Source organism: Oncorhynchus clarkii, unplaced genomic scaffold (assembly GCF_045791955.1).
Source record: "Oncorhynchus clarkii lewisi isolate Uvic-CL-2024 unplaced genomic scaffold, UVic_Ocla_1.0 unplaced_contig_10532_pilon_pilon, whole genome shotgun sequence".
In the NCBI taxonomy this organism is placed as follows: Eukaryota; Metazoa; Chordata; class Actinopteri; order Salmoniformes; family Salmonidae; genus Oncorhynchus; species Oncorhynchus clarkii.
Genome location: NW_027261121.1, coordinates 339210 through 364807, shown reverse-complemented (window position 1 = coordinate 364807; position 25598 = coordinate 339210). Strand labels below are relative to the sequence as shown.

Sequence of the window (25598 nt, the reverse complement as noted above, 5' to 3'; positions counted from 1 at the left end):
GATGCCATTTATTTTGTGAAGTGCACCAGTCCCTCCTGCAGCAAAGCACCCCCACAACATGATGCTGCCACCCCCGTGCTTCACGGTTGGGATGGTGTTCTTCAGCTTGCAAGCATCCCCCTTTTTCCTCCAAACATAATGATGGTCATTATGGCCAAACAGTTCTATTTTCTTTCATCAGACCAGAGGACATTTCTCCAAAAAGTACAATCTTGTCCCCATGTGCAGTTGCAAACCGTAGTCTGGCTTTTTTTATGGCGGTTTTGGAGCAATGGCTTCTTCCTTGCTGAGCGGCCTTTCAGGTTATGTCGATATAGGACTCGTTTTAGTGTGGATATAGATACTTTTGTACTTGTTTCCTCCAGCATCTTCACAGGGTCCTTTGCTGTTGTTCTGGGATTGATTTTCACTTTTCGCACCAAAGTACGTTCATCTCTAGGAGACAGAACACGTCTCCTTCCTGAGCGGTATGATGCTACGTGGTCCCATGGTGTTTATACTTGCGTACTATTGTTTGTACAGACGAACGTGGTACCTTCAGGCATTTGGAAGTTGCTCCCAAGGATGAACCAGACTTGTGGAGGTCTAAAAATATTTATCTGAGGTCTTGGCTGATTTCTTTTGATTTTCCCATGATTTCAAGCAAAGAGGCACTGAGTTTGAAGGTAGGCCTTGAAATACATCCACAGGTACACCTCCAATCGACTCAAATTATGTCAATTAGCCTATCAGAAGCTTCTAAAGCCATGACATAATTTTCTGGAATTTTCCAGGCACAGTCAACTTAGTGTATGTAAACTTCTGACCCACTGGAATTGTGATACAGTGAATTATAAGTGAAATAATCTGTCTGTAAACAATTGTTGTAAAAATTACTTGTGTCATGCACAAAGTAACTGTCCTAACCGACTTGCCAAAACTATAGTTTGTTAACAAGAAATGTGTGGAGTGGTTGAAAAACGAGTTTTAATGACTCCAACCTAAGTGTATGTAAACTTCTGACTTCAACTGTATATATATATATATATATATATATTTGTAGAAGACATATTTCACTAAATATATTTTACAAGTTCAAATTGCATAGTTCAAAATGTAGGTTTAAAAGTATTAAAAGGTGAAAAGTGACCAAAAGTGTTTTTGGTTTGACCATCTACATTGTTTAAGAAATTTGAGGGAAAAATACCTGATTAGACTTCAGTGCACTTCAGTTGTACAAAATCACACATTTAATTTACTACACATTAAATATGCTTAAAATTATTAACTTAAACTTAAAGGTTGGTTATGAGGTCATATCTTAAATAATAATTCTAGATATTTGTCCTGATGAATAAATATTAAATATTTCTGATATAATGACAACAACAAAAAACAATAATTTAGTGATGACAACACTGATGATATTTGAATAATGAAGTAACTATTCTCTTCAGTTATGAGATGATTCTCTTCAGTTATGAGATGATTCTCTTCAGTTATGAGATGATTCTCTTCAGTTATGAGATGATTCTCTTCAGTTATGAGATGATTCTCTTCAGTAATGAGATGATTCTCTTCAGTTATGAGATGATTCTCTTCAGTTATGAGATGATTCTCTTCAGTTATGAGATGATTCTCTTCAGTTATGAGACGATTCTATTCAGTTATGAGATGATTCTATTCAGTTTTGAGATGATTCTCTTCAGTTATGAGACGATTCTATTCAGTTATGAGACGATTCTATTCAGTTATGAGATGATTCTATTCAGTTATGAGATGATTCTATTCAGTTTTGAGATGATTCTCTTCAGTTATGAGATGATTCTATTCAGTTATGAGATGATTCTATTCAGTTATGAGATGATTCTATTCAGTTATGAGATGATTCTCTTCCGGCTCTTTTGGTAGCAGCGCTGCATGTTCTAAAGCCAAGGATTGACGACCACCACTACACTCCACTCTACATCCCTCGCCCATCCTCACACTCTCCCCCCACCTCTCCCCTTATAGTGTCCTGGGGGTGAGTATGACCTCCTCCCTCCTCTCTATAGCCTCCCCCTCTTCTGTTATCCAGGCTCAGTAATAGTAGTAGTTGTGGTCAGTTACTGCATGCGGTCTGCCTGAAGCTGCTGAGGCTGGTACTGGGCGAAGGCTGCGGCTGCTGCGGCTGCTCCCGGGGTGGCTGCGGCTGCTAGGGGCTGCTGGACCGCATACCCATACCCTGCTGCAGCCATGTAGCCCGCAGGGGCCGGGGAGGCTGCGTACGGGTAATGCTCGTAGGCAGCGGCGGCCGCGGCGCTGGCGGCTGCGGCTGAGTACTGGGCGTAGGCCGCTCCGGTGTAGTCGAGGTACGGGGAGGAGGCGGCGGAGGCCGTGGCGGCGGGTGACTGCATGCTGTGAGGGATGACCATGGTGCTTGGCTGCATAAAGGCCTGGGGGTAGACATAGTGGGCTGGGATCCTGTAGAACACAGATGTCAAAGGTCAGAGGACAGACAGAGCCACTCGGCAATCTGGGACACACACTGAAACCCAGCCCAGGAACACAGGAAAGCAGGCGTCACAAAGACAAAACAACGTCAACCCAGTCCTCATTTCATTAACACAGCAACACCACCCAATGGAACCCTGGGTAAAAAAGAGAAGGTTTCAAGCCAAAATGAAAGCAGAACAGCTCTGTCTGAAGCTCAGGAATCATCATGAAACCAGAGCAGCTCTGTCTGAAGCTCAGGAATCATCATGAAACCAGAACAGCTCTGTCTGAAGCTCAGGAATCATCATGAAACCAGACAGCTCTGTCTGAAGCTCAGGAATCATCATGAAACCAGAGCAGCTCTGCCTGAAGCTCAGGAATCATCATGAAACCAGAGCAGCTCTGTCTGAAGCTCAGGAATCATCATGAAACCAGAACAGCTCTGTCTGAAGCTCAGGAATCATCATGAAACCAGACAGCTCTGTCTGAAGCTCAGGAATCATCATGAAACCAGAGCAGCTCTGTCTGAAGCTCGGGAATCACCATGAAACTAGAGCAGCTCTGTCTGAAGCTCAGGAATCATCATGAAACCAGAGCAGCTCTGTCTGAAGCTCAGGAATCATCATGAAACCAGAGCAGCTCTGTCTGAAGCTCAGGAATCATCATGAAACCAGAGCAGCTCTGTCTGAAGCTCAGGAATCATCATGAAACCAGAGCAGCTCTGTCTGAAGCTCAGGAATCATCATGAAACCAGAGCAGCTCTGTCTGAAGCTCAGGAATCATCATGAAACCAGAGCAGCTCTGTCTGAAGCTCAGGAATCATCATGAAACCAGAGCAGCTCTGTCTGAAGCTCAGGAATCATCATGAAACCAGACAGCTCTGTCTGAAGCTCAGGAATCATCATGAAACCAGAGCAGCTCTGTCTGAAGCTCAGGAATCATCATGAAACCAGACAGCTCTGTCTGAAGCTCAGGAATCATCATCCTTTAATTAGGCATTAGAGATGATATACCGGCCAGCCCTCTGTGTCTGAACGAGGGTTCTCTCACAATGCCAGCTGATCGCACAGCACCACAACACATCAAGAAAGAACTGCAACTCAACTTATCCCAGTCAACATACAATCAGTCCCAACACCACACACCACATGCCCACACACGTGAAGTCCTCAAACGCAGATAAAAAGTCAACTAAAATGAAAGAGAAGCCTCACAGAAGAAAATGAAAACGTGTCAGAGAGACAGACGGATTATGTATGAAGGTTCACACTTCAACATCTTCTATTATTCAATTCCATACTTTAGTTTTCTAATATTATTATTATAAATATTTTTCAAAAATGCCTCTGTCCTGCTATGAGTACTACTGAATAGAGCTTCGATAAGTGCTATTGTGTGAGTACCGCGATGAGTAAAATGTTTGACAATCAATCCTATAGTGAGTAGTGGTGTACATGAATTTATAATGAATCCAGGTGTCTTGTTTAACTCCAGACCCTATGGTTGAGTAAATATAAATATGTTTATTATTGGAAAAGCAAGATGGGGAGAGAGAGACAGAGAGAGAAAGAGAGAGAGACAGAGGGAGAGAGAGACAGAGAGAGAGAGAGAGAGAAAGAGAGAGAGAGAGAGAAAGAGAGAGAGAGATAGAGACAGAGGGAGACAGAGAGAGACAGAGAGAGAGACAGAGAGAGGCAGAGAGAGAGAGAGACAGAGAGAGAGAGACAGACAGAGAGAGGCAGAGAGGGTATAAATGGAGTGATCCAAGCCCGTGTATCCGGGCAGATTTGGCTCTATTTCCACCCTGAGCGTCAGTCACCTCCAGCAAACAGAGACCAGGTGTTAAAACTGTCCTAAGATGTGCCATGTCATACTCACGCACATACACGCATGCGTGCACACACACACACACACACACACACACACACGTCCGGGAGAGTGACAGGAGAGGCTGGAGGCTATTTTTTCTCCTCTTGTCATCACTAACGGACAAGCTGAGCCTCTCTCTCCTACAGCAGCACATGGCATGACCTCGGTCAACTCTGGAGGATAACCATTCCCTTCCTCTGTCTTCTCTCTCTTCTCTCTCTTCCTCTGTCTTCTCTGTCTTCTCTTTCTTCTCTCTCTCCTACAGCAGCACATGGCATGACCTTGGTCAACTCTGGAGGATAAATATTCCCTTCCTCTGTCTTCTCTGTCTTCTCTCTCTTCTCTCTCTCCTACAGCAGCACATGGCATGACCTCCGTCAACTCTGGAGGATAACTATTCCCTTCCTCTGTCTCAGTGACCTCATGACTTACAAATTCCCTTCCTCTGTCTCAGTGACCTCATGACTTACTATTCCCTTCCTCTGTCTCAGTGACCTCATGACTTACTATTCCCTTTCTCTTTCTCAGTGACCTCATGACTTACTATCCCCTTCCTCTGTCTCAGTGACCTCATGACTTACTATTCCCTTCCTCTGTCTCAGTGACCTCATGAATTACTATTCCCTTTCTCTTTCTCAGTGACCTCATGACTTACAAATTCCCTTCCTCTGTCTCAGTGACCTCATGACTTACTATTCCCTTCCTCTGTCTCAGTGACCTCATGACTTACTATTCCCTACCTCTGTCTCATTGACCTCATGACTTACTATTCCCCTCCTCTGTCTCAGTGACCTCATGACTTACTATTCCCTTCCTCTGTCTGTGACCTCATGACTTACTATTCCCCTCCTCTGTCTCAGTGACCTCATGACTTACTATTCCCCTCCTCTGTCTCAGTGACCTCATGACTTACTATTCCCTTCCTCTGTCTCAGTGACCTCATGACTTACTATTCCCTTCCTCTGTCTCAGTGACCTCATGACTTACTATTCCCTTCCTCTGTCTCAGTGACCTCATGACTTACTATTCCCTTCCTCTGTCTCAGTGACCTCATGACTTACTATTCCCTTCCTCTGTCTCACTGACCTCATGACTTACTATTCCCCTCCTCTGTCTCAGTGACCTCATGACTTACTATTCCCCTCCTCTGTCTCAGTGACCTCATGACTTACTATTCCCCTCCTCTGTCTCAGTGACCTCATGACTTACTATTCCCTTCCTCTGTCTTAGTGACCTCATGACTTACTATTCCCTTTCTCTTTCTCAGTGACCTCATGACTTACTAGTCCATCTGTCTGTCTCTCTATGACTGTAACAGAGTCCACCTGTCTGTCTCTCTATGACTGTAACAGAGTCCACCTGTCTGTCTCTATGACTGTAACAGAGTCCACCTGTCTGTCTCTATGACTGTAACAGAGTCCACCTGTCTGTCTCTATGACTGTAACAGAGTCCACCTGTCTGTCTCTATGACTGTAACAGAGTCCACCTGTCTGTCTCTATGACTGTAACAGAGTCCACCTGTCTGTCTCTATGACTGTAACAGAGTCCACCTGTCTGTCTCTATGACTGTAACAGAGTCCATCTGTCTGTCTCTCTATGACTGTAACAGAGTCCATCTGTCTGTCTCTATGACTGTAACCGAGTCCACCTGTCTGTCTCTCTATGACTGTAACAGAGTCCACCTGTCTGTCTCTCTATGACTGTAACAGAGTCCATCTGTCTGTCTCTATGACTGTAACAGAGTCCACCTGTCTGTCTCTCTATGACTGTAACAGAGTCCACCTGTCTGTCTCTCTATGACTGTAACAGAGTCCATCTGTCTGTCTCTATGACTGTAACAGAGTCCACCTGTCTGTCTCTCTATGACTGTAACAGAGTCCACCTGTCTGTCTCTCTATGACTGTAACAGAGTCCACCTGTCTGTCTCTCTATGACTGTAACAGAGTCCACCTGTCTATCAAACAGAATTATAGAAGAGACACAGAGGACAGACAGAGTTGTAGAAGACACAGAGGACAGGCAGAGTTGTAGAAGACACAGAGGACAGGCAGAGTTGTAGAAGACATGCAGAGATGTAGAAGACACAGAGGACAGACAGAGTTGTAGAAGACACAGAGGACAGGCAGTTGTAGAAGACACAGAGGACATGGAGAGCTCCTACTCCTACTGCTGAAACTGGTCCGATCGACATTAACCTTTCCTCTGGTTGGAGGACGACATGGCAGGCGGCCATTTTGTGTTGAAAGTTCAGGGCTAAATAAAGGTGCTTTGTAAATCACTGAGACACATGGGTAATCCCCTAGAACAGAAGCACACAGGCCCCCCGGCCCCTGGGCACATGTCTCAGGCAGCCCACCTGTTGTCCGCCGGTGAGCGAGTGATCGAGCCAGCGAAGGCCCTGTCTATGACATCCATTATTTAGGGCCCCGCCGAGCGACTCTCATTTTCCAGCGGAATTTGAGAAGCCGTGTAGAACACTGTGAACAGCTGCTGCCTGACCAGTAGTCTACCACTCTGCAAACAACTTATCTGAGATCAGTTTACACTCCATGTTTACTGGCTGTATGAATGCCTTTTAAATATGCTGTATGTTTTACATGGTAAAGGTTAGAACTTCTGTATCCTACTTGGATATCTTGGTTAGTATTAATCTATGTTCCACACTACAATCTACTTACATTTGGTATTTGCTGTCAGTTTACACTCAGTGAGAACTAGAATCAGACCTTTGGTATTAAAACAAATGAGATATTGGGTCACCAATGAGCGACAACAGAGTGGATCAGGATGTCTGTTTGAATAAACAAGTTCCTTTTGGAAGTGCGGGTGTTCTCAGTCATCTCAGTTCCCTGTATTGTTCCAGTAGAGGGGCTCCATTACAAATCCATCCACACCATAAACACACTGTCTCGTGTGTCCCAAGGTACTGGCATTATTTTCAATGAACTCTGCAACTCTTCCAACTGGTGGCTTTTATCACACCTGGCACCAGTTGGACTCCAAAACATTGACAACAAATACATGTTGACATAGTAAAATAACTCAAATAGTTTCATGCTGAAACCCTCATATTAAACACCAATGATATTCACTAAGTTGATGGTTTTGTATTTAGGAGAATGTTTGACAGCTTTGTCATTGTATTTAGGATAATGTTTGACAGCTTTGTCATTGTATTTAGGATAATGTTTGACAGCTTTGTCATTGTATTTAGGAGAATGTTTTACAGCTTTGTCATTGTATTTAGGATAATGTTTGACAGCTTTGTCATTGTATTTAGGAGAATGTTTGACAGCTTTATCATTCTATTTTCTGTTTTAAAATCATCTTATTTAATTATTTTATATATTTTACTTGTGAATAAGGCCGGAGAGAGGACCAGAGACTATTAGACACCTTTGATAACCTGAAATACCCAAAAGGGCCACTAGATGTCTTGTGACAGATTACATAAAATCCTTGAAAGATACCAATATAAATTTTGTAAAGTTTACAGTAATATATACCCTGCCTTTGCAACCTTAGTTCTAGCCATCAAATATCTTTCACTGAGTTGGTTCCTGGTCTACGTCATGAGCAGGAGGGAAAGAGATAGAAGAAGATGATGTGAGCTACAGGAGGAAGCAATGGGTTAATTTGAGAAAGAAAACAGAAACCACAACATCATGAGTAGAGAAAACCAAAGGTAGGAAAGGATCTCCAACATGCAAGCCAAGAGTTGTTTTGTTGTGCGGGGGGATTTGGAAGGTCCTAGACAAGTCACGTAGCAACACTGGTGATCAACCCCATCAACAACAAAACATATGATAACGTTGTTAACTAAGAAACGGGGGAGGGGGAGGGGGAGGGGGGGACACAGGCTACAGCACAATCAATCGTTAAAAATCAAGTTAAAAAAACAGATCAGAATCAACACCCCGTGACAAAGTTAAATCTGAAATATCCAAACTCTTAGAGTCTGCAGGAACATCCCTCAACCACCACTCCTGAACCCCCCCCACCCCCGTAAGGGAAGCACGCAGTTCAGCTGAAAACCACTTCATACTGAAACAAAGGCACGCACACCAATCTATGGACTATGGAAAACCGCAACAGAAAGATGACAATAAAACCAACTTCCATGCATCTAATCACCATTTGAGCTTGTTTGTGTGTGTCAGAGTATACTGGTAAGACGTTAGTGATCTGCCCAATGCAGACTCAGCTATTCATCCTCAAACCATCATGTCCCTCCATCAGATACAGTTTCTTACCCGTAAGCCAGCCTGTCAGATCAGAGAGAGATAGACATTGACAACTGGTGACATCACGTTTAGAATCAGAATTAGATTCACGCTTTAGAATCTAAGAATGGCACGCAGAGATGCACACCACACAAGACACAGTCCCGCCTCCACACTCAAAAGAGAATGAATGGGCGGGGCTTACAGTCCCACCTCCACACTCAAAAGAGAATGAATGGGCGGGGTCCCACCTCCACACTCAAAAGAGAATGAATGGGCGGGGCTTACAGTCACACCTCCACACTCAAAAGAGAATGAATGGGTGGGGCTTACAGTCACACCTCCACACTCAAAAGAGAATGAATGGGCGGGGCTTACAGTCACACCACTCTAGAGAAAGAAAACATTACATTTTACAATCCAAGGTATTTTTTAAAAGATGAAAATCACTAGATACTGCGGGTAAGAATAGAAACGGGCACATAGATCATTCAAAATGATCAGCTGTGAACAAAACAGGTGGTGTAACAGTATGATATTCTACAACTAGTTTAGGGTTGAAAAATTCTGGTAACTTTCCCAATGTCCCAATCTTCTAACTGGGATTTCTGGAACATCTTGGGAAAGTTACGGTAGTTCTACAACCTTACACTAGTTGAACATTTTCTACCCTGTAAAAGATGTTAATAAAAATGAAATACATGTTATTGTCACATACACTGGACAGGTGGAGTGAAATATGTTGTTTTAATATGACACACGTCCAACAAGACAAGGAGTATCACTATGTCATAACATACCCATAAGGCCTCTGGATGAACGCTGGATGGATTTGAGGAACACCAAATGAGAAACCTGGAATAGGAACAAGTTGTTTTTAACTCTACCGTTATGTGTTCAATCTAAAGCTTGAACTATATACACATATTATAAATGCATTATAATCCCATTATATCAAATGTGATCAGTGCTTCCAATGTAACTGCTCAAGTACTTATAGATCAGGTAGATGGTAGGAAAAAAAACACATTTTAAACATTTGGTGTCTGTAAAAATAACCTATCTTCATTCACACTAGCTTCACTGCCTGTTCTGCTAGTCCCCCCCACTACAGTACACTTCGTCTAAATCCCATGTTACACATCTACCATACTACACACCGTGTGTTAACATACTGTAAGCAGGTGGTTAGTTTGCTCGTTTTAGCAGCTCGTCATTGTTTGTACGCCACCTTGGTCGTCCAAGCTGTGAAATAAACGTGTGGCGCAGCCCTCCGCCAGCGCGTCCATCCCCTCACCTGGCTGCATGACCCTGGGCTTGGCCCCCAGGTAGGCCAGGTTCACATTGGCTTTCCGGCCGTCGATGATGGGGTTTGGGTCCTTGCAGGCTCGGTCCGCAGACGCCCGGTCTGCCATCGTCACCTGAGGGACGGAAAGGGAAGAATACAGAATCAATACATGTTTCCGTTGTCTGAATTGATCAGATGTTCACTCAGTGGAGAGGCTGGCTAAAGCTGGTCATTGAACTACAATTCATTTAAAAGTATTGATCACGTCTCAATAAGAAAAGCACGAGGGTATTACAATCAGAATAAGGAAAAGTGTAGAGAAAAATGTTCCTTCATTAGTTGAAGGTAAAGACATGGTTTATGAAGCACAAGTCAGCAATTCTAGGGTGATTCCATCACATCACCGTGGACCTCGTGAGCCCAAGACACCACGCCTGAGCTTCAGCAGAATACTTAGCAGAACAGAACGGTGAGCCCAAGACACCACGCCTGAGCTTCAGCTGATACTTAGCAGAACAGAATGGTGAGCCCAAGACACCACGCCTGAGCTTCAGCAGAATACTTAGCAGAACAGAACGGTGAGCCCAAGACACCACGCCTGAGCTTCAGCAGAATACTTAGCAGAACAGAACGGTGAGCCCAAGACACCACGCCTGAGCTTCAGCTGATACTCAGCAGAACAGAACGGTGAGCCCAAGACACCACGCCTGAGCTTCAGCAGAATACTTAGCAGAACAGAACGGTGAGCCCAAGACACCACGCCTGAGCTTCAGCAGAATACTTAGCAGAACAGAACGGTGAGCCCAAGACACCACGCCTGAGCTTCAGCAGAATACTTAGCAGAACGGTGAGCCCAAGACACCACGCCTGAGCTTCAGCTGAATACTTAGCAGAACAGAACGGTGAGCCCAAGACACAACGCCTGAGCTTCAGCAGAATACTTAGCAGAACAGAACGGTGAGCCCAAGACACCAAGTCTGAGCTTCAGCAGAATACTTAGCAGAACAGAACGGTGAGCCCAAGACACCACGCCTGAGCTTCAGCTGAATACTTAGCAGAACAGAACGGTGAGCCCAAGACACCACGCCTGACCTTTAGCTGATACTTAGCATAACAGAACGGTGAGCCCAAGACACCACGCCTGAGCTTCAGCTGAATACTTAGCAGAACAGAACGGTGAGCCCAAGACACCACGCCTGAGCTTCAGCTGATACTTAGCAGAATAGAACGGTGAGCCCAAGACACCACGCCTGAGCTTCAGCAGAATACTTAGCAGAACAGAACGGTGAGCCCAAGACACCACGCCTGAGCTTCAGCTGAATACTTAGCAGAACAGAACGGTGAGCCCAAGACACCACGCCTGAGCTTCAGCAGAATACTTAGCAGAACAGAACGGTGAGCCCATTCCGGAACTGCAATTCATTGACCGTTCATAAATGGGCTACAAAATTGTGTGAATCAATAAGTAACATCAGACGCATTATGGATAGGCGAATGACAGCCTTTTTCATTCAAGACATATTGGTGCTGGATACATTTAAGATTCTACCCATAATGTCTGCATTTAACAATATGACAAACTAATTACGCAATCGATCGATCAATCAATCACAATGACATTCAAATGTACATCTATAATACTTACGAATCCATAACCTCTGGATTTGCCCGTCTGTCTGTCCGTTATAACAACAGCCTCGTCGATATCACCGAACACTTCGAAGTATTTCCTGAGACTGGAGTCCGTGGTGTGATATGGAAGACCTCCTACAAATATCTTTGTGTAGGTTGTGTCCTTCTGAGACGAGTGCATCATCATTTTTGCGGTAAACAGTAGGCAACAATGTTTTATAGAGAATGTTTTTGCAATCTCACAGAGATCAGTCAGCTCTGCGAAAGCACAGGTTATTTAGAACGATTAATTTAAGATAGGTTTCGTTGGAACTGAACAGACACTTGTTTCACGCGGATTTCCAATCGTTCCCAACTTCAGTTCAGTTTGACACTGCTTAACTTAGGAGAGGGATACCACTGCTGTCTAAGTCCGCTTCGCCCAGCTGTCACGTCAAGGGGGCTGGGCCGTGAACACGCTCTCTCCTGGGCCCTCCCACTGTGGCATACGGGGTCACAGGCACCGACCAAACATGAACAGACCTCGATCATAGGATCGCGATACATTAGCTCATTTCAATACAGAACCCAAAATAACAACACGTCTGTCTGACATTGCTTTGGACTATTCCCACGTGTAAAACATTACTGTACTGTATTTGAAAAAAACGTTCATTTATTGATACCCCACTTGACATTTACTGTAAATCTATGAAATAATCTCCTCCAATCTAAAACACTATGTAATGAATCTGAGCTCAGGGTCCTCTAATAGTTGAGTGTCAGATATCTGCATGTTGTTGATGTTGATCCACACACGGTAGCTCTGCATGATGGTGAAGTAACAGATACCACTTGGCTTGACCCTGACACACAAAACACACCTGTTGCGTCACACCACGTTATGGGGTCAACATGGACAGCTGACTGACCCACAACAAGGCACTAGTCTCTCATGGCTCCAAATCAACCCTTCTCCCTACGCCCTAGCCCATACTCCCTAGTCTCTCACGGCTCCAAATCAATCTACTCCCTAGCCACTACTACCCTAGTCTCTCACCGGCTCCAAATCAAGCCACTACTCTCACCAGCTACTTCCTAGCCACTAGTCTCTCACCAGCTCCAAGTCAACCCTACTCCCTAGCCACTAGTTTCTCACCAGCTCCAAGCTCAACTCTACTCCCTAGCCACTAGTCTCTCACCAGCTCCAAGTCAACCCTACACCCTAGCCATTACACCCTAGTCTCTCACCAGCTCCAAATCAACCCCACGCCCTAGCCCCTACTCCCTATCCCCTACTCCCTAGGCACTATTCTTTAAAACACACAGGTGTACATCTGAAATGACTGGTATAGGTAAAAGCAATATGCCAAAATTCCACCATCATGTTGGTGAAGCTATTACCATATTGCTTAAACCTATCAGGCATTTTCAAATCCACATTAGTTACTATCAGAGTATGTGAGCGGAGTGGCGCTGGAGTGGGGCGAGGAGCGTACCCAATTTAACTGGAGTGCTGAGCGAATTTCGTCTTTCCCGCCCGCTCCAGTAACGCTCACTTCACCAGCTCAGGGCAGGCCCCGCCCAGCATGCATTGGTGGTCTTCTTGTGTGCTGCCATATCCCCTTTCTTTAGCTACTGTCATTGAGTTCGCTAAAGAAACTGATAAAACACACAGGTGCAAAACCAAGGTGACGTACAGAGGGACTGTGGTGATATAATGTCCCGAAAGCCTGATGGTGTACTTACTACGTGCACATGCTAAAAGAAAGGAATGAGATGGGTAGCTAATTAAGTGTGTCATTGTAGCAAAGTATCTATAAACAAAACATCTGAGCTCTTAAACGTTTCCTTCATTGTTGTTCTATTATCTATACAATAGGCCATCATTGATTTTGGACCAATAGGCCTGGCATATTCCAAATTTCAAGGAGCTTTCCGTTTTGATTGGGTTATTTTGCCTATAAACCTTTAGGCCTATACCTATAAATACATTTTAAAAACTCTGCATCCCTGCCCAGCCTGGCAAGCGTGGCCAAATGGTGTTTAGCATCCCCAGTGGCTCTGAAAGCGCGGAGAGGATATTCTCCGCTGCTGGTCTGCTCTTCAGGCTCCACTCGGTCCAAACTGGTGTTTCTACAAATTGATTCAAAGGCTGTGGCTAATGGCTTTTAAGGCATTTTTCGTTTAATTTGTATTTAATTCTAAGTAAGTCACAGCCTATATGCGCAATTTATAGACTGTAATAATTTAATACAACCAAATGTTGTTTAAATGCTGAGCTCTTAATGTTCCCTGACTCTCTACCAGCCTAGTGTCGCTTCACAATGTCTTTCTTTGTAGGCCATAGGCTTGAAATAATTGAAATAATATAGCCTAAATAATTAATTGTTGTTCCTTCTTAGGCTCCCTGTCAGGCTCCTGACCTATTTACAACCTATTTACAGTGTTTATACTGTATGCTGTTTACTATAACATTTTGACATGATTAGCGCTTCTTACATTCACCCTTTCATGTTTATTCAAATACGTTTCATTCAAATCATATGGTTTTCAATACTTCAAAACCAAATGGTAGGTCCAGGTAGTCACAAATAGATGGGTGTTGGTTAAAAGGTGATTTTAATCAATGGAGCTAATTTGGAGCGGCAGTTTTGACTTTCCCCTGTGAATGCCGAGCGGTTGGAGACGATGTGGAGCGCTGGAGCTGCATCACTCCAAGAGCGATTTCCGACCGCTCAAATACTCTGGTTACTATGGACTAGTGCAAGGGTAGGGAACCCTGCTCCTGTAGTGCAGCAGGTCATGTAGGATTTTGTTCCAACTAGGCACCACACATCACACCTGACCAACTGAGCTAATTGATCAGTTCAATGATGCCTAAATTCAACAAACCTGGTCTTTCAGGTCAGTTAAATTAAAAAAACATTAAGCTCCTGCTGCACCCCAGGACCAGGGTTGTCTTCCCCTGGACCAGAAGGTGGGGTCAATTTGGAATTGGAGCAACAGAGAAGCAGCTGAAGAATTGGTCTGAAACTCTCTCTTTGGAGTGACCAGACAGCCAGCCAGGCGGCCAGCCAGCCATACACTATTGTGACAAGGTGCTGGATCTGTGGCTGTGGCTAAGGCAGGCAGGATCCCCTTACAAAACCAAGCCACAGACGGAGTCCCTGTAAATCTAGCAGTCAAAAGCAGCTATCCAGACAGCATTGTCCCCAGCACAGCCATTTGGGATACATCCCAAAGTCCTCTTCATGTAGAGCTGAGCTCACAAAAAAACACCTGTGTTGACAACTCAGTCTGTCATCCATAGGTCTATGTACTACTGTCACACAGGATAGTGTCTTTCACAGGATAGTATCTTTCACAGGATAGTGTCTTTTACAGGATAGTGTCTGTCACAGGATAGTGTCTTTCACAGGATAGTGTCTTTTACAGGATAGTGTCTGTCACAGGGTAGTGTCTTTCACAGGATAGTGTCTGTCACAGGATAGTGTCTTTCACAGGATAGTGTCTGCCACAGGATAGTGTCTTTCACAGGATAGTATCTTTCACAGGATAGTGTCTTTTACAGGATAGTGTCTTTCACAGGATAGTGTCTTTCACAGGATAGTGTCTTTCACAGGATAGTGTCTGTCACAGGATATTGTCTGTCACAGGATAGTGTCTTTCACAGGATAGTGTCTGCCACAGGATAGTGTCTTTCACAGGATAGTATCTTTCACAGGATAGTGTCTTTCACAGGATAGTGTCTTTTACAGGATAGTGTCTTTCACAGGATAGTGTCTTTCACAGGATAGTGTCTGTCACAGGATATTGTCTGTCACATGATAGTGTCTGTCACAGGATAAGGATAGTGTCTGTCACAGGATAGTGTCTGTCACAGGATAAGGATAGTGTCTCCCACAGGATAAGGATAGTGTCTGTCACAGGATAGTGTCTGTCACAGGATATTGTCTGTCACAGGATAGTGTCTGTCACATGATAGTGTCTGTCAGGATAGTGTCTGTCAGGATAGTGTCTGTCACATGATAAGGATAGTGTCTGTCACAGGATAGTGTCTGTCACAGGATAAGGATAGTGTCTCCCACAGGATAAGGATAGTGTCTGTCACAGGATAGTGTCTGTCACATGATAGTGTCTGTCAGGATAGTGTCTGTCACAGGATAAGGATAGTGTCTGTCACAGGATAAGGATAGTGTCTGTCACAGGATAAGGATAGTGTCTGTCACAGGATAAGGATAGTGTCTGCCACAGGATAGTGTCTGTCACATGATAAGGATAGTGTCTGTCACATGACATCACTATTTTGCATGTTATTTTGGCATTAATACACGTAACATGAAACCGCATACAAACATTGTCTCTTTTTTGCTTTCTTGAGTAAAGCAGCTCCAAAATGCAGGTGTTTCAACCTAGTTCAGTGCTTTCTGTGGTGGTGGAAAATACAGAGCGGAGGGTTTGGTGTCTGACGTGATTGGCTCAGTGTTCTGTCACTCCTGGGAGCACTTGGTCACGTCAAAATCTATAGGGAAAGCTTGAAAATTCAAGCCTCTTGGGTGCTGCCATAGAGTTACATTAGAAGTGCCCATCCAAGAAGACTCAATTGGCCACAGATAAAATTACGTCAAATCACATTATATCTACCATAGCTTTGATTAGACTGATCATATCAACATCATACTTTCAAAATCTTTGCTAGCAAGCTAGACAAGGAATCATCATCATGAATCAAGTCGACAATCTACTGGCAAATCCTTTTCAATCCTTGTCATATGAAGAGAAATTATAGATAAAACATATCGGTGCTCATCGGCCATTGGACATAAACATTACACAACAAGTTGGAAATTGCAAATTCAACAAGGAGTGGTTTGAAAGGAATCAGTGGCTAACTGCAAGTGCTGCAAAGCAATAACTAGCCTGCTATTCAGTGGAGAGGGTGTGTGGTCCAAGTCTGGATTTAAGGGTCTCTTTTCCAAGCTTAAAATGTTAAACATTCACATGCAACACCATGGGCCAGAAAATATTGAATACATTGGCCAAGCCTTCAATTCAGCATGACTTCTGCCGCATTGAAAACAACTGGAAACTCAGAACTGGGAAATCTCAGACTTCAGTGAGTTCAACACAACTGGGAACTCAGAACTGGGAAATCTCAGACTTCAGTGAGTTCAACACAACCGGGAACTCAGAACTGGGAAATCTCAGACTTCAGTGTGTTCAACACAACTGGGAACTCAGAACTGGGAAATCTCAGACTTCAGTGAGTTCAACACAACTGGGAACTCAGAACTGGGAAATCTCAGACTTCAGGGAGTTCAACACAACTGGGAACTCAGAACTGGGAAATCTCAGACTTCAGTGTGTTCAACACAACTGGGAACTCAGAACTGGGAAATCTCAGACTTCAGTGAGTTCAACACAACTGGGAACTCAGAACTGGGAAATCTCAGACTTCAGAACTCGGAAAAAATGATCTCCGACTAGGAAAATACGTTTTGAGCAGTTATCCATCTCGGAATACCAAGCCGGGAACTCGGGCCTCTTTCTAGAGTTACGACCTGAAAATCACTGACTTCATGACTCTACCTTGTTTTTTTTTTGAGTCCCCAGTTGTCTTGACAGTACCATAAATCCAGAGAATAGCAGACTTTGATGAAAAAGTTTGATGAGAAAATTTACCCACAAGAAGGACCACCTTCTGTTCAAGTGAGCACAGCACAACAAGGTGAGTCCAAAAATGTCTTGTATACTGCTGCATAAATGATGTAATACGCCAGGGTGTCACGACTTCCGCCGAAGTCGGCTCCCCTCCTTGTTCGTTCGGCGGTCGACGTCACCGGTCTTCTAGCCATCGCCGCTCCACTTTTCATTGTTCCATTTGTTTTGTCTTGTTCCCGCACACCTGGCTTACATCCCCTAATCAACTGCATATCTTCCTCTGTTCCCCCCATGTCTTTGTGTGGTTAATTGTTAAACATTTTTGCTTATTTGTGATTTTGTCGCCCTTTGCACTTTTGCCTTTGGATGGAGGTTTGCTGGACACTGTTGCGTCCGTCTGTTGTTTGCTTCTGCTGAATAAAGTGTGCGCCTGATCACAACTCTCTGCTCTCCTGCACCTGACTTCCACACCAGTAGATCACAACTCTCTGCTCTCCTGCACCTGACTTCTACACCAGTAGATCACAACTCTCTGCTCTCCTGCACCTGACTTCCACACCAGTAGATCACAACTCTCTGCTCTCCTGCACCTGACTTCAACACCAGTAGATCACAACTCTCTGCTCTCCTGCACCTGACTTCAACACCAGTAGATCACAACTCTCTGCTCTCCTGCACCTGACTTCCACACCAGTAGATCACAACTCTCTGCTCTCCTGCACCTGACTTCTACACCAGTAGATCACAACTCTCTGCTCTCCTGCACCTGACTTCAACACCAGTAGATCACAACTCTCTGCTCTCCTGCACCTGACTTCAACACCAGTAGATCACAACTCTCTGCTCTCCTGCACCTGACTTCAACACCAGTAGATCACAACTCTGCTCTCCTGCACCTGACTTCTCCACCAGTAGAGCCAACTCTCTGCTCTCCTGCACCTGACTTCAACACCAGTAGATCACAACTCTCTGCTCTCCTGCACCTGACTTCAACACCAGTAGATCACAACTCTTTGCTCTCCTGCACCTGACTTCAACACCAGTAGATCACAACTCTCTGCTCTCCTGCACCTGACTTCTCCACCAGTAGAGCCAACTCTCTGCTCTCCTGCACCTGACTTCAACACCAGTAGATCACAACACTCTGCTCTCCTACACCTGACTTCAACACCAGTAGATCACAACACTCTGCTCTCCTGCACCTGACTTCAACACCAGTAGATCACAACACTCTGCTCTCCTGCACCTGACTTCAACACCAGTAGATCACAACTCTCTGCTCTCCTGCACCTGACTTCAACACCAGTAGATCACAACTCTGCTCTCCTGCACCTGACTTCTCCACCAGTAGAGCCAACTCTCTGCTCTCCTGCACCTGACTTCAACACCAGTAGATCACAACTCTTTGCTCTCCTGCACCTGACTTCAACACCAGTAGATCACAACTCTCTGCTCTCCTGCACCTGACTTCAACACCAGTAGATCACAACTCTGCTCTCCTGCACCTAACTTCTCCACCAGTAGAGCCAACTCTCTGCTCTCCTGCACCTGACTTCAACACCAGTAGATCACAACTCTCTGCTCTCCTGCACCTGACTTCTCCACCAGTAGAGGCAACTCTCTGCTCTCCTGCACCTGACTTCAACACCAGTAGATCACAACTCTCTGCTCTCCTGCACCTGACTTTTCCACCAGTAGAGCCAACTCTCTGCTCTCCTGCACCTGACTTCTCCACCAGTATAGCCAACTCTCTGCTCTCCTGCACCTGACTTCTCCACCAGTAGATCACAACTCTCTGCTCTCCTGCACCTGACTTCAAGCACAAGCATTTCGCTACACTCGCATTAACATCTGCTAATCATGTGTATGTGACAAATAAAATTGGATTTGTTCCGAATTCTGTCGCTGTACATTTCAAAAGTGATAAACAGTTATATTGACTACGTCTGTCCTAGCTCTCTCACTAATGTCTTAATCAAAATTACGATTGCCTCTTATTCGCTCGTCGTCCCCTTATGCCATAGTTTGTACATCTCAATTGTCAGTAGAAACCACATTTGTTTAAACAAGTCAGCCATATCAGCTATGTTTTTTTAAAGGGCAGTAAATGATGCTGAATGAACTGTTTCGCTGCCAGATGAAGCTCCCCTGATAATCAGGTGTAGCAGAAGCAATATGTTGGGACTGCTGTTGGGACAGCTTTATGGAGGTCTTAACAGTTTGTGGGCACCGTTTGTCACCATTATAGTGCAATTCATGTATTGTTTAGTGTTGTGTTGTGTAGTGGCTTTGCTGGCATGCATCCCACTTTTGTTTTGGGATTTTGCCCCACCAATATTTACATGCTAAAATCGACACTGCTGTCCGGCAACCTCTAACTCAGTCTCTTCTCTGGGTCACTGTGGAGAGCACTACCTCTAACTCAGTCTCTTCTCTGGGTCACTGTGGAGAGAACTACCTCTAACTCAGTCTCTTCTCTGGGTCACTGTGGAGAGCACTACCTCTAACTCAGTCTCTTCTCTGGGTCACTGTGGAGAGCACTACCTCTAACTCAGTCTCTTCTCTGGGTCACTGTGGAGAGCACTACCTCTAACTCAGTCTCTTCTCTGGGTCACCGTGGAGAGCACTACCTCTAACTCAGTCTCTTCTTTGGGTCACCGTGAAGAGCACTACCTCTAACTCAGTCTCTTCTCTGGGTCACTGTGGAGAGAACTACCTCTAACTCAGTCTCTTCTCTGGGTCACTGTGGAGAGCACTACCTCTAACTCAGTCTCTTCTCTGGGTCACTGTGGAGAGCACTACCTCTAACTCAGTCTCTTCTCTGGGTCACCGTGGAGAGCACTACCTCTAACTCAGCCTATTCTCTGGGTCACTGTGGAGAGCACTACCTCTAACTCAGATGGTTAACTAGCACCACCTAGTGAAACCACTCTTAAAACACAACCTTTGAAAATAATATTGCACCAATGACACAGTATTTCAACTATGAATCATACAGTAATATACTGAACACAAATATAAACACAACATGCAACAACTTCACAGATTTTACAGAGTTACAGTTCATATGAGGAAAGCAGTCAATTTCAATACATTCATTAGGCCCTTAAATATGGATTTCATATGACTGGGCAGGGGAGCAGCCATGGGGGGCCTGGAAGGGCATAGGCCCACTGACTTGGGAGCCAGGCCCAGCCAATCAGAATTAGTTTTCCCCCACAAAAGGGCATTATTACAGACAGAAATACTCCTCTGGTATTCAGACAACAGCACAGGTGAAAATGCCGGATGTGGAGGTCCTGGTCTGGCGTGGTTACACGTGGTCTGAGGTGAAGAAGCCGGATGTGGAGGTCCTGGGCTGGCGTGGTTACACGTGGTCTGAGGTGAAGAAGCAGGATGTGGAGGTCCTGGGCTGGCGTGGTTACACGTGGTCTGAGGTGAAGAAGCCGGATGTGGAGGTCCTGGGTTGGCGTGGTTACACGTGGTCTGAGGTGAAGAAGCCGGATGTGGAGGTCCTGGGTTGGCGTGGTTACACGTGGTCTGAGGTGAAGAAGCTGGATGTGGAGGTCCTGGGCTGGCGTGGTTACACGTGGTCTGAGGTGAAGAAGCAGGATGTGGAGGTCCTGGGCTGGCGTGGTTACACGTGGTCTGAGGTGAAGAAGCAGGATGTGGAGGTCCTGGGCTGGCGTGGTTACACGTGGTCTGAGGTGAAGAAGCAGGATGTGGAGGTCCTGGGTTGGCGTGGTTACACGTGGTCTGAGGTGAAGAAGCAGGATGTGGAGGTCCTGGGTTGGCGTGGTTACACGTGGTCGGAGGTGAAGAAGCAGGATGTGGAGGTCCTGGGCTGGCGTGGTTACACATGGTCTGAGATGAAGAAGCAGGATGTGGAGGTCCTGGGCTGGCGTGGTTACACGTGGTCTAAGGTGAAGAAGCAGGATGTGGAGGTCCTGGGCTGGCGTGGTTACACGTGGTCTGAGGTGAAGAAGCAGGATGTGGAGGTCCTGGGCTGGCGTGGTTACACGTTGTCTGAGGTGAAGAAGCAGGATGTGGAGGTCCTGGGCTGGCGTGGTTACACGTGGTCTGAGGTGAAGAAGCAGGATGTGGAGGTCCTGGGTTGGCGTGGTTATATGTGGTCTGAGGTGAAGAAGCAGGATGTGGAGGTCCTGGGTTGGCGTGGTTACACGTTGTCTGAGGTTGTGAGGCCAGTTGGACGTAATACTCTAAAATGACATTGGAGACGGCTTATGGTAGAGAAATTAACATTAAATTGTCTGGCAACAGCTCTGGTGGACATTCCTGCAGTCAGCATGCCAAATGCACACTCCCTCAAAACTTGAGACATCTGTAACATTGTGTTGTTTGACAAACTGCACAAGGTGCACCTGTGTACTGATCATGCTGTTTAATCAGCTTCTTGATATGCCACACCTGTCAGGTGGATGGATTACCTTGGCAAAGTAGAACTGCTCACTAACAGGGATGTAAACTAATTTGTGCCCAAAATTGGAGAGAAATAAGCTTTTTATGCTTGTAGAAAATGTCTGTGATCTTTTATTTCAGCTCATGAAACATGGGACCAACACTTTACACGTTGCGTTTATATTTTTGTTCCGTATAATTATTCCTACTCGACACCTTGAATTACACTCAAACACTTCAATGAGGCTATAATCAGGAAGAAATAGTTGCACGAGTCTCAATAAATACCTGCATTGACTCAAATGATTGAATGCAAATAAGAGGCGACACACACAACAAGTGTTTAGATTGTAAACGTTCTGTATTCTAGAACATCTTTGTACCAATTAAAACAGTTTGTTGAGATACATTATAAATACAATTCTGTACATTATAATATTGCAAATAATACTATGTTCAAATACATTTATATGTACAACTCCTCATTAGGGAGAGCAGCTTTGATCTTGTCTTTAAAGTAAGGTCTTGGGTTTCTTTTCTTATTTACTTGAAATTACAGCATTTTAAAATTATATTTCTCTCTACCACAGTTAGCCACAACTAGCTCTGGTCCAGGGCGTTAGCGAGGAATGTACTAACCCCCTGGACCAGAGCTAGCCACATCCACAGCTCCAATAAAATACAAAATGTCAGAGACATGGTTCATCATTCAGGTTATAAAACTATTTGACATCATCTCTCCCCTCCCATTTCCTCATAGTGTCCATCCCCTGTTCATACACCTCTCCCCTCCTCTCCCCTCTCATTTCCTCATAGTGTCCATCCCCTGTTCATACATCTCTCCCTGTAAAATAAACTAAATTCATTTGTTGACATGAGTATCTCTAAAAAAATACTTAAATGTTACTCATTAGTCAAATTAACATAGAAAATGCTGTCAGAGCAAATCACTGTAGGTAGGGTTCATCATTACTCATTCAACCTAACAGTAACAGTCCAGGGGATTGGAGGAGGGCATTCAACCTAACAGTAACAGTCCAGGGGATTGGAGGAGGGCATTCAACCTAACAGTAACAGTCCAGGGGATTGGTGGAGGGCATTCAACTAACAGTAACAGTCCAGGGGATTGGTGGAGGGCATTCAACCTAACAGTAACAGTCCAGGGGATTGGAGGAGGGCATTCAACCTAACAGTAACAGTCCAGGGGATTGGTGGAGGGCATTGTAAATGCCTGTGAGCTTCATCATAATGCATCAGGCCAGCCAGCCTTCAGTCAGGCCCAGTCTAGCCTCAGTTTCCACCCCCTTGAGAGGGACAATGCATTATAGTACACACTGAGTATACAAAACACTAAGTCAGGCCCAGTCTAGCCTCAGTTTCCACCCCCTTGAGAGGGACAATGCATTATAGTACACACTGAGTATACAAAACACTAAGAACACCTTACTAATATTGAGTTGCACCTCCTTTTGCCCCCAGAAAAGCCAAAATTCTCAGGGCATGAACTCGACAAGGAGTTGAAATCGTTCCACAGGGATGCTGGCCCATGTTGACTCGACAAAGAGTTGAAAGCGTTCCACAGGGATGCTGGCCCATGTTGACTCTACAAGGAGTTGAAAGCGTTCCACAGGGATGCTGGCCCATGTTGACTCTACAAGGAGTTGAAAGCGTTCCACAGGGATGCTGGCCCATGTTGACTCCAATGCTTCCCACAGTTGTGTCCAGTTGGCTGGATGTCCTTCGGGTGGTGGAAAATACTTGATTGACACAGGAAACTGTTGCGTGTGAAAAACCCAGCAGCGTTGCAGTTCTTGACACAAACCGGTACCCCTGGCACCTACTACCATACCCTGTTCAAAGGCACTTGAATCTTTTGTCTTGCCCGTTCACCCTCTGAATGGCACACATACACAATCCATGTCTCAGGGCCTAAAAATCCTTCTTTAACCTGTCTCCTTCCCTTCATCTACAAGAGGATTCAACAAGTGACATCAAGAAGGGACTGCTGTCACCTGGATTCACCTGGTCAGTCTGTCTCATGGAAAGAGCATGTGTTCTTAATGTTTTGTAAACTCAGTGAAGTGATCCTCACAACCGGGATCATATTCATTGGTGTTCATACCCCATAGCAAAACGTTCTGCAACGGAAAAGGTTTCACAAAACAGAAACAGAGAGTTTCTTATTGGACAAGTCCATGTACTCCTTCCCCTTTTCAGTCTGTTTTCTTCCATTTTGTGCCTAGTGAATACGACCCAGAGGAAGCCTAGTCGCTTAATTCAGATAGTTGACACAGCATAGATCCAACATGGACACCTCAGTTTCCATCCCCTTGAGAGGCACAATGTAGGACAGTGGAGAAACTGAGAAACACGCACAGATAAGGATACGTTTCCTTTGTCCTGAATGGAAGACAGAAGTCTTGTGTGAGGAACTCTGCGAGGGTTGATCCACTCCAGTGCAAGAAGCATGATTCAGTCAGTCAGCAATGGCAACAGTCCCAATAGTTTCAGTGGGGGGGGACAATCTGTCATTCCACAGTGTTACAGTACACCACCAACAACAACAACAGGCTAATGATGAAGCCTACATGGGCAACATAGCAACCACAGTCATACGTACTGTACATCTTCAAATTCATGATTCATGAATTCATGTTCAATTCATGATTTGTTTGCAGACGGCCCAAAAGTTCAGGAGGACTCGTGGCCTAGGCACTATGTTTACTTTGACACACATATCATATGCACACACACACACACACACACACACACACACACACACACACACACACACACACACACACACACACACACACACACACACACACACACACACACACACACACACACACACACACACACACACACACACACACACACCAGTTAAAACAGCAGATATGAAACCTTAGTTCTTTGGTAACCCCTGACGACATATCACAGTGACTTGGATAACCAATCCGGATATCAGTGAGTTATCAACACTAGTACATTCTGGATCCACACACTCCAGATGACAACACTCTGTCACCTCTACAGGAAAATCTGGTGTTCGAACAGGAATATGAGCTGCTGAGCTGATTCAATGATACCACCGTCAGATAAACACGTGTGGGTCATGTCTATCCATCTACACGCTCTCTAGCTAAAATAACGCAGCAGAAAACTTGGATGTGTGCGTTTGACTTTCAGTGAACAAGGATATTGAACGATGATATGCCTTCATAAAACGCATGGGACAGATTTGTTAAAGGGAGAGCAGACGTTCATACCGACAGACAGAACACATGATCGGAAGTCTAGTGGAACAGAGGGAGGGTGAGAATGAGAGAAGAAGAGCTGGTTTTGGGGCTCAGCTGTTGAGCGCTGACAGCTGCCCCTGGTCTAGTAGAAACTGTTCTGGATCTGGCCCTGGTCTAGTAGAAATTGTTATGGATCTGGCCCTGGTCTAGTAGGAACTGTTCTGGATCTGGCCCTGGTCTAGTAGGAACTGTTCTGGATCTGGCCCTGGTCTAGTAGGAACTGTTCTAGATCTGGCCCTGGTCTAGTAGAAATTGTTATGGATCTGGCCCTGGTCTAGTAGGAACTGTTCTGGATCTGGCCCTGGTCTAGTAGAAATTGTTATGGATCTGGCCCTGGTCTAGTAGGAACTGTTCTAGATCTGGCCCTGGTCTAGTATAAATTGTTATGGATCTGGCCCTGGTCTAGTAGGAACTGTTCTGGATCTGGCCCTGGTCTAGTAGGAACTGTTCTGGATCTGGCCCTGGTCTAGTAGGAACTGTTCTAGATCTGGCCCTGGTCTAGTAGAAACTGTTCTGGATCTGGCCCTGGTCTAGTAGGAACTGTTCTAGATCTGGCCCTGGTCTAGTAGAAACTGTTCTGGATCTTGCCCTGGTCTAGTAGGAACTGTTCTAGATCTGGCCCTGGTCTAGTAGAAACTGTTCTGGATCTGGCCCTGGTCTAGTAGAAACTGTTCTGGATCTGGCCCTGGTCTAGTAGGAACTGCTCTGGATCTGGGCCTGGTCTATTAGGAACTGTTCTGGATCTGGGCCTGGTCTATTAGGAACTGCTC

General features: G+C 45.1%; 1 protein-coding gene across 2 annotated transcripts; it reads right to left on the bottom strand.

The window, feature by feature from the left end:
- Positions 1-606: 606 nt before the first annotated feature.
- LOC139404952 (RNA-binding protein 24-like) lies at positions 607-12034 on the bottom strand. 2 transcript variants are annotated; one of them, XM_071147500.1, is made up of 4 exons: positions 11481-12034; positions 9779-9968; positions 9348-9402; positions 607-2442 (listed from the first exon to the last, which is right to left on the bottom strand). In XM_071147500.1, the coding sequence occupies exons 1-4, from the start codon at positions 11652-11654 to the stop codon at positions 2085-2087; spliced, it is 777 nt and encodes a 258-aa protein (XP_071003601.1). In that variant the 5' UTR covers positions 11655-12034; the 3' UTR covers positions 607-2084. The 2 variants fall into 2 exon arrangements, with proteins under 2 accessions (XP_071003601.1, XP_071003602.1); XM_071147501.1 differs by having other exon boundaries at positions 9845-9968; positions 11481-12026.
- Between the last annotated feature and the right edge of the window lie 13564 nt (positions 12035-25598).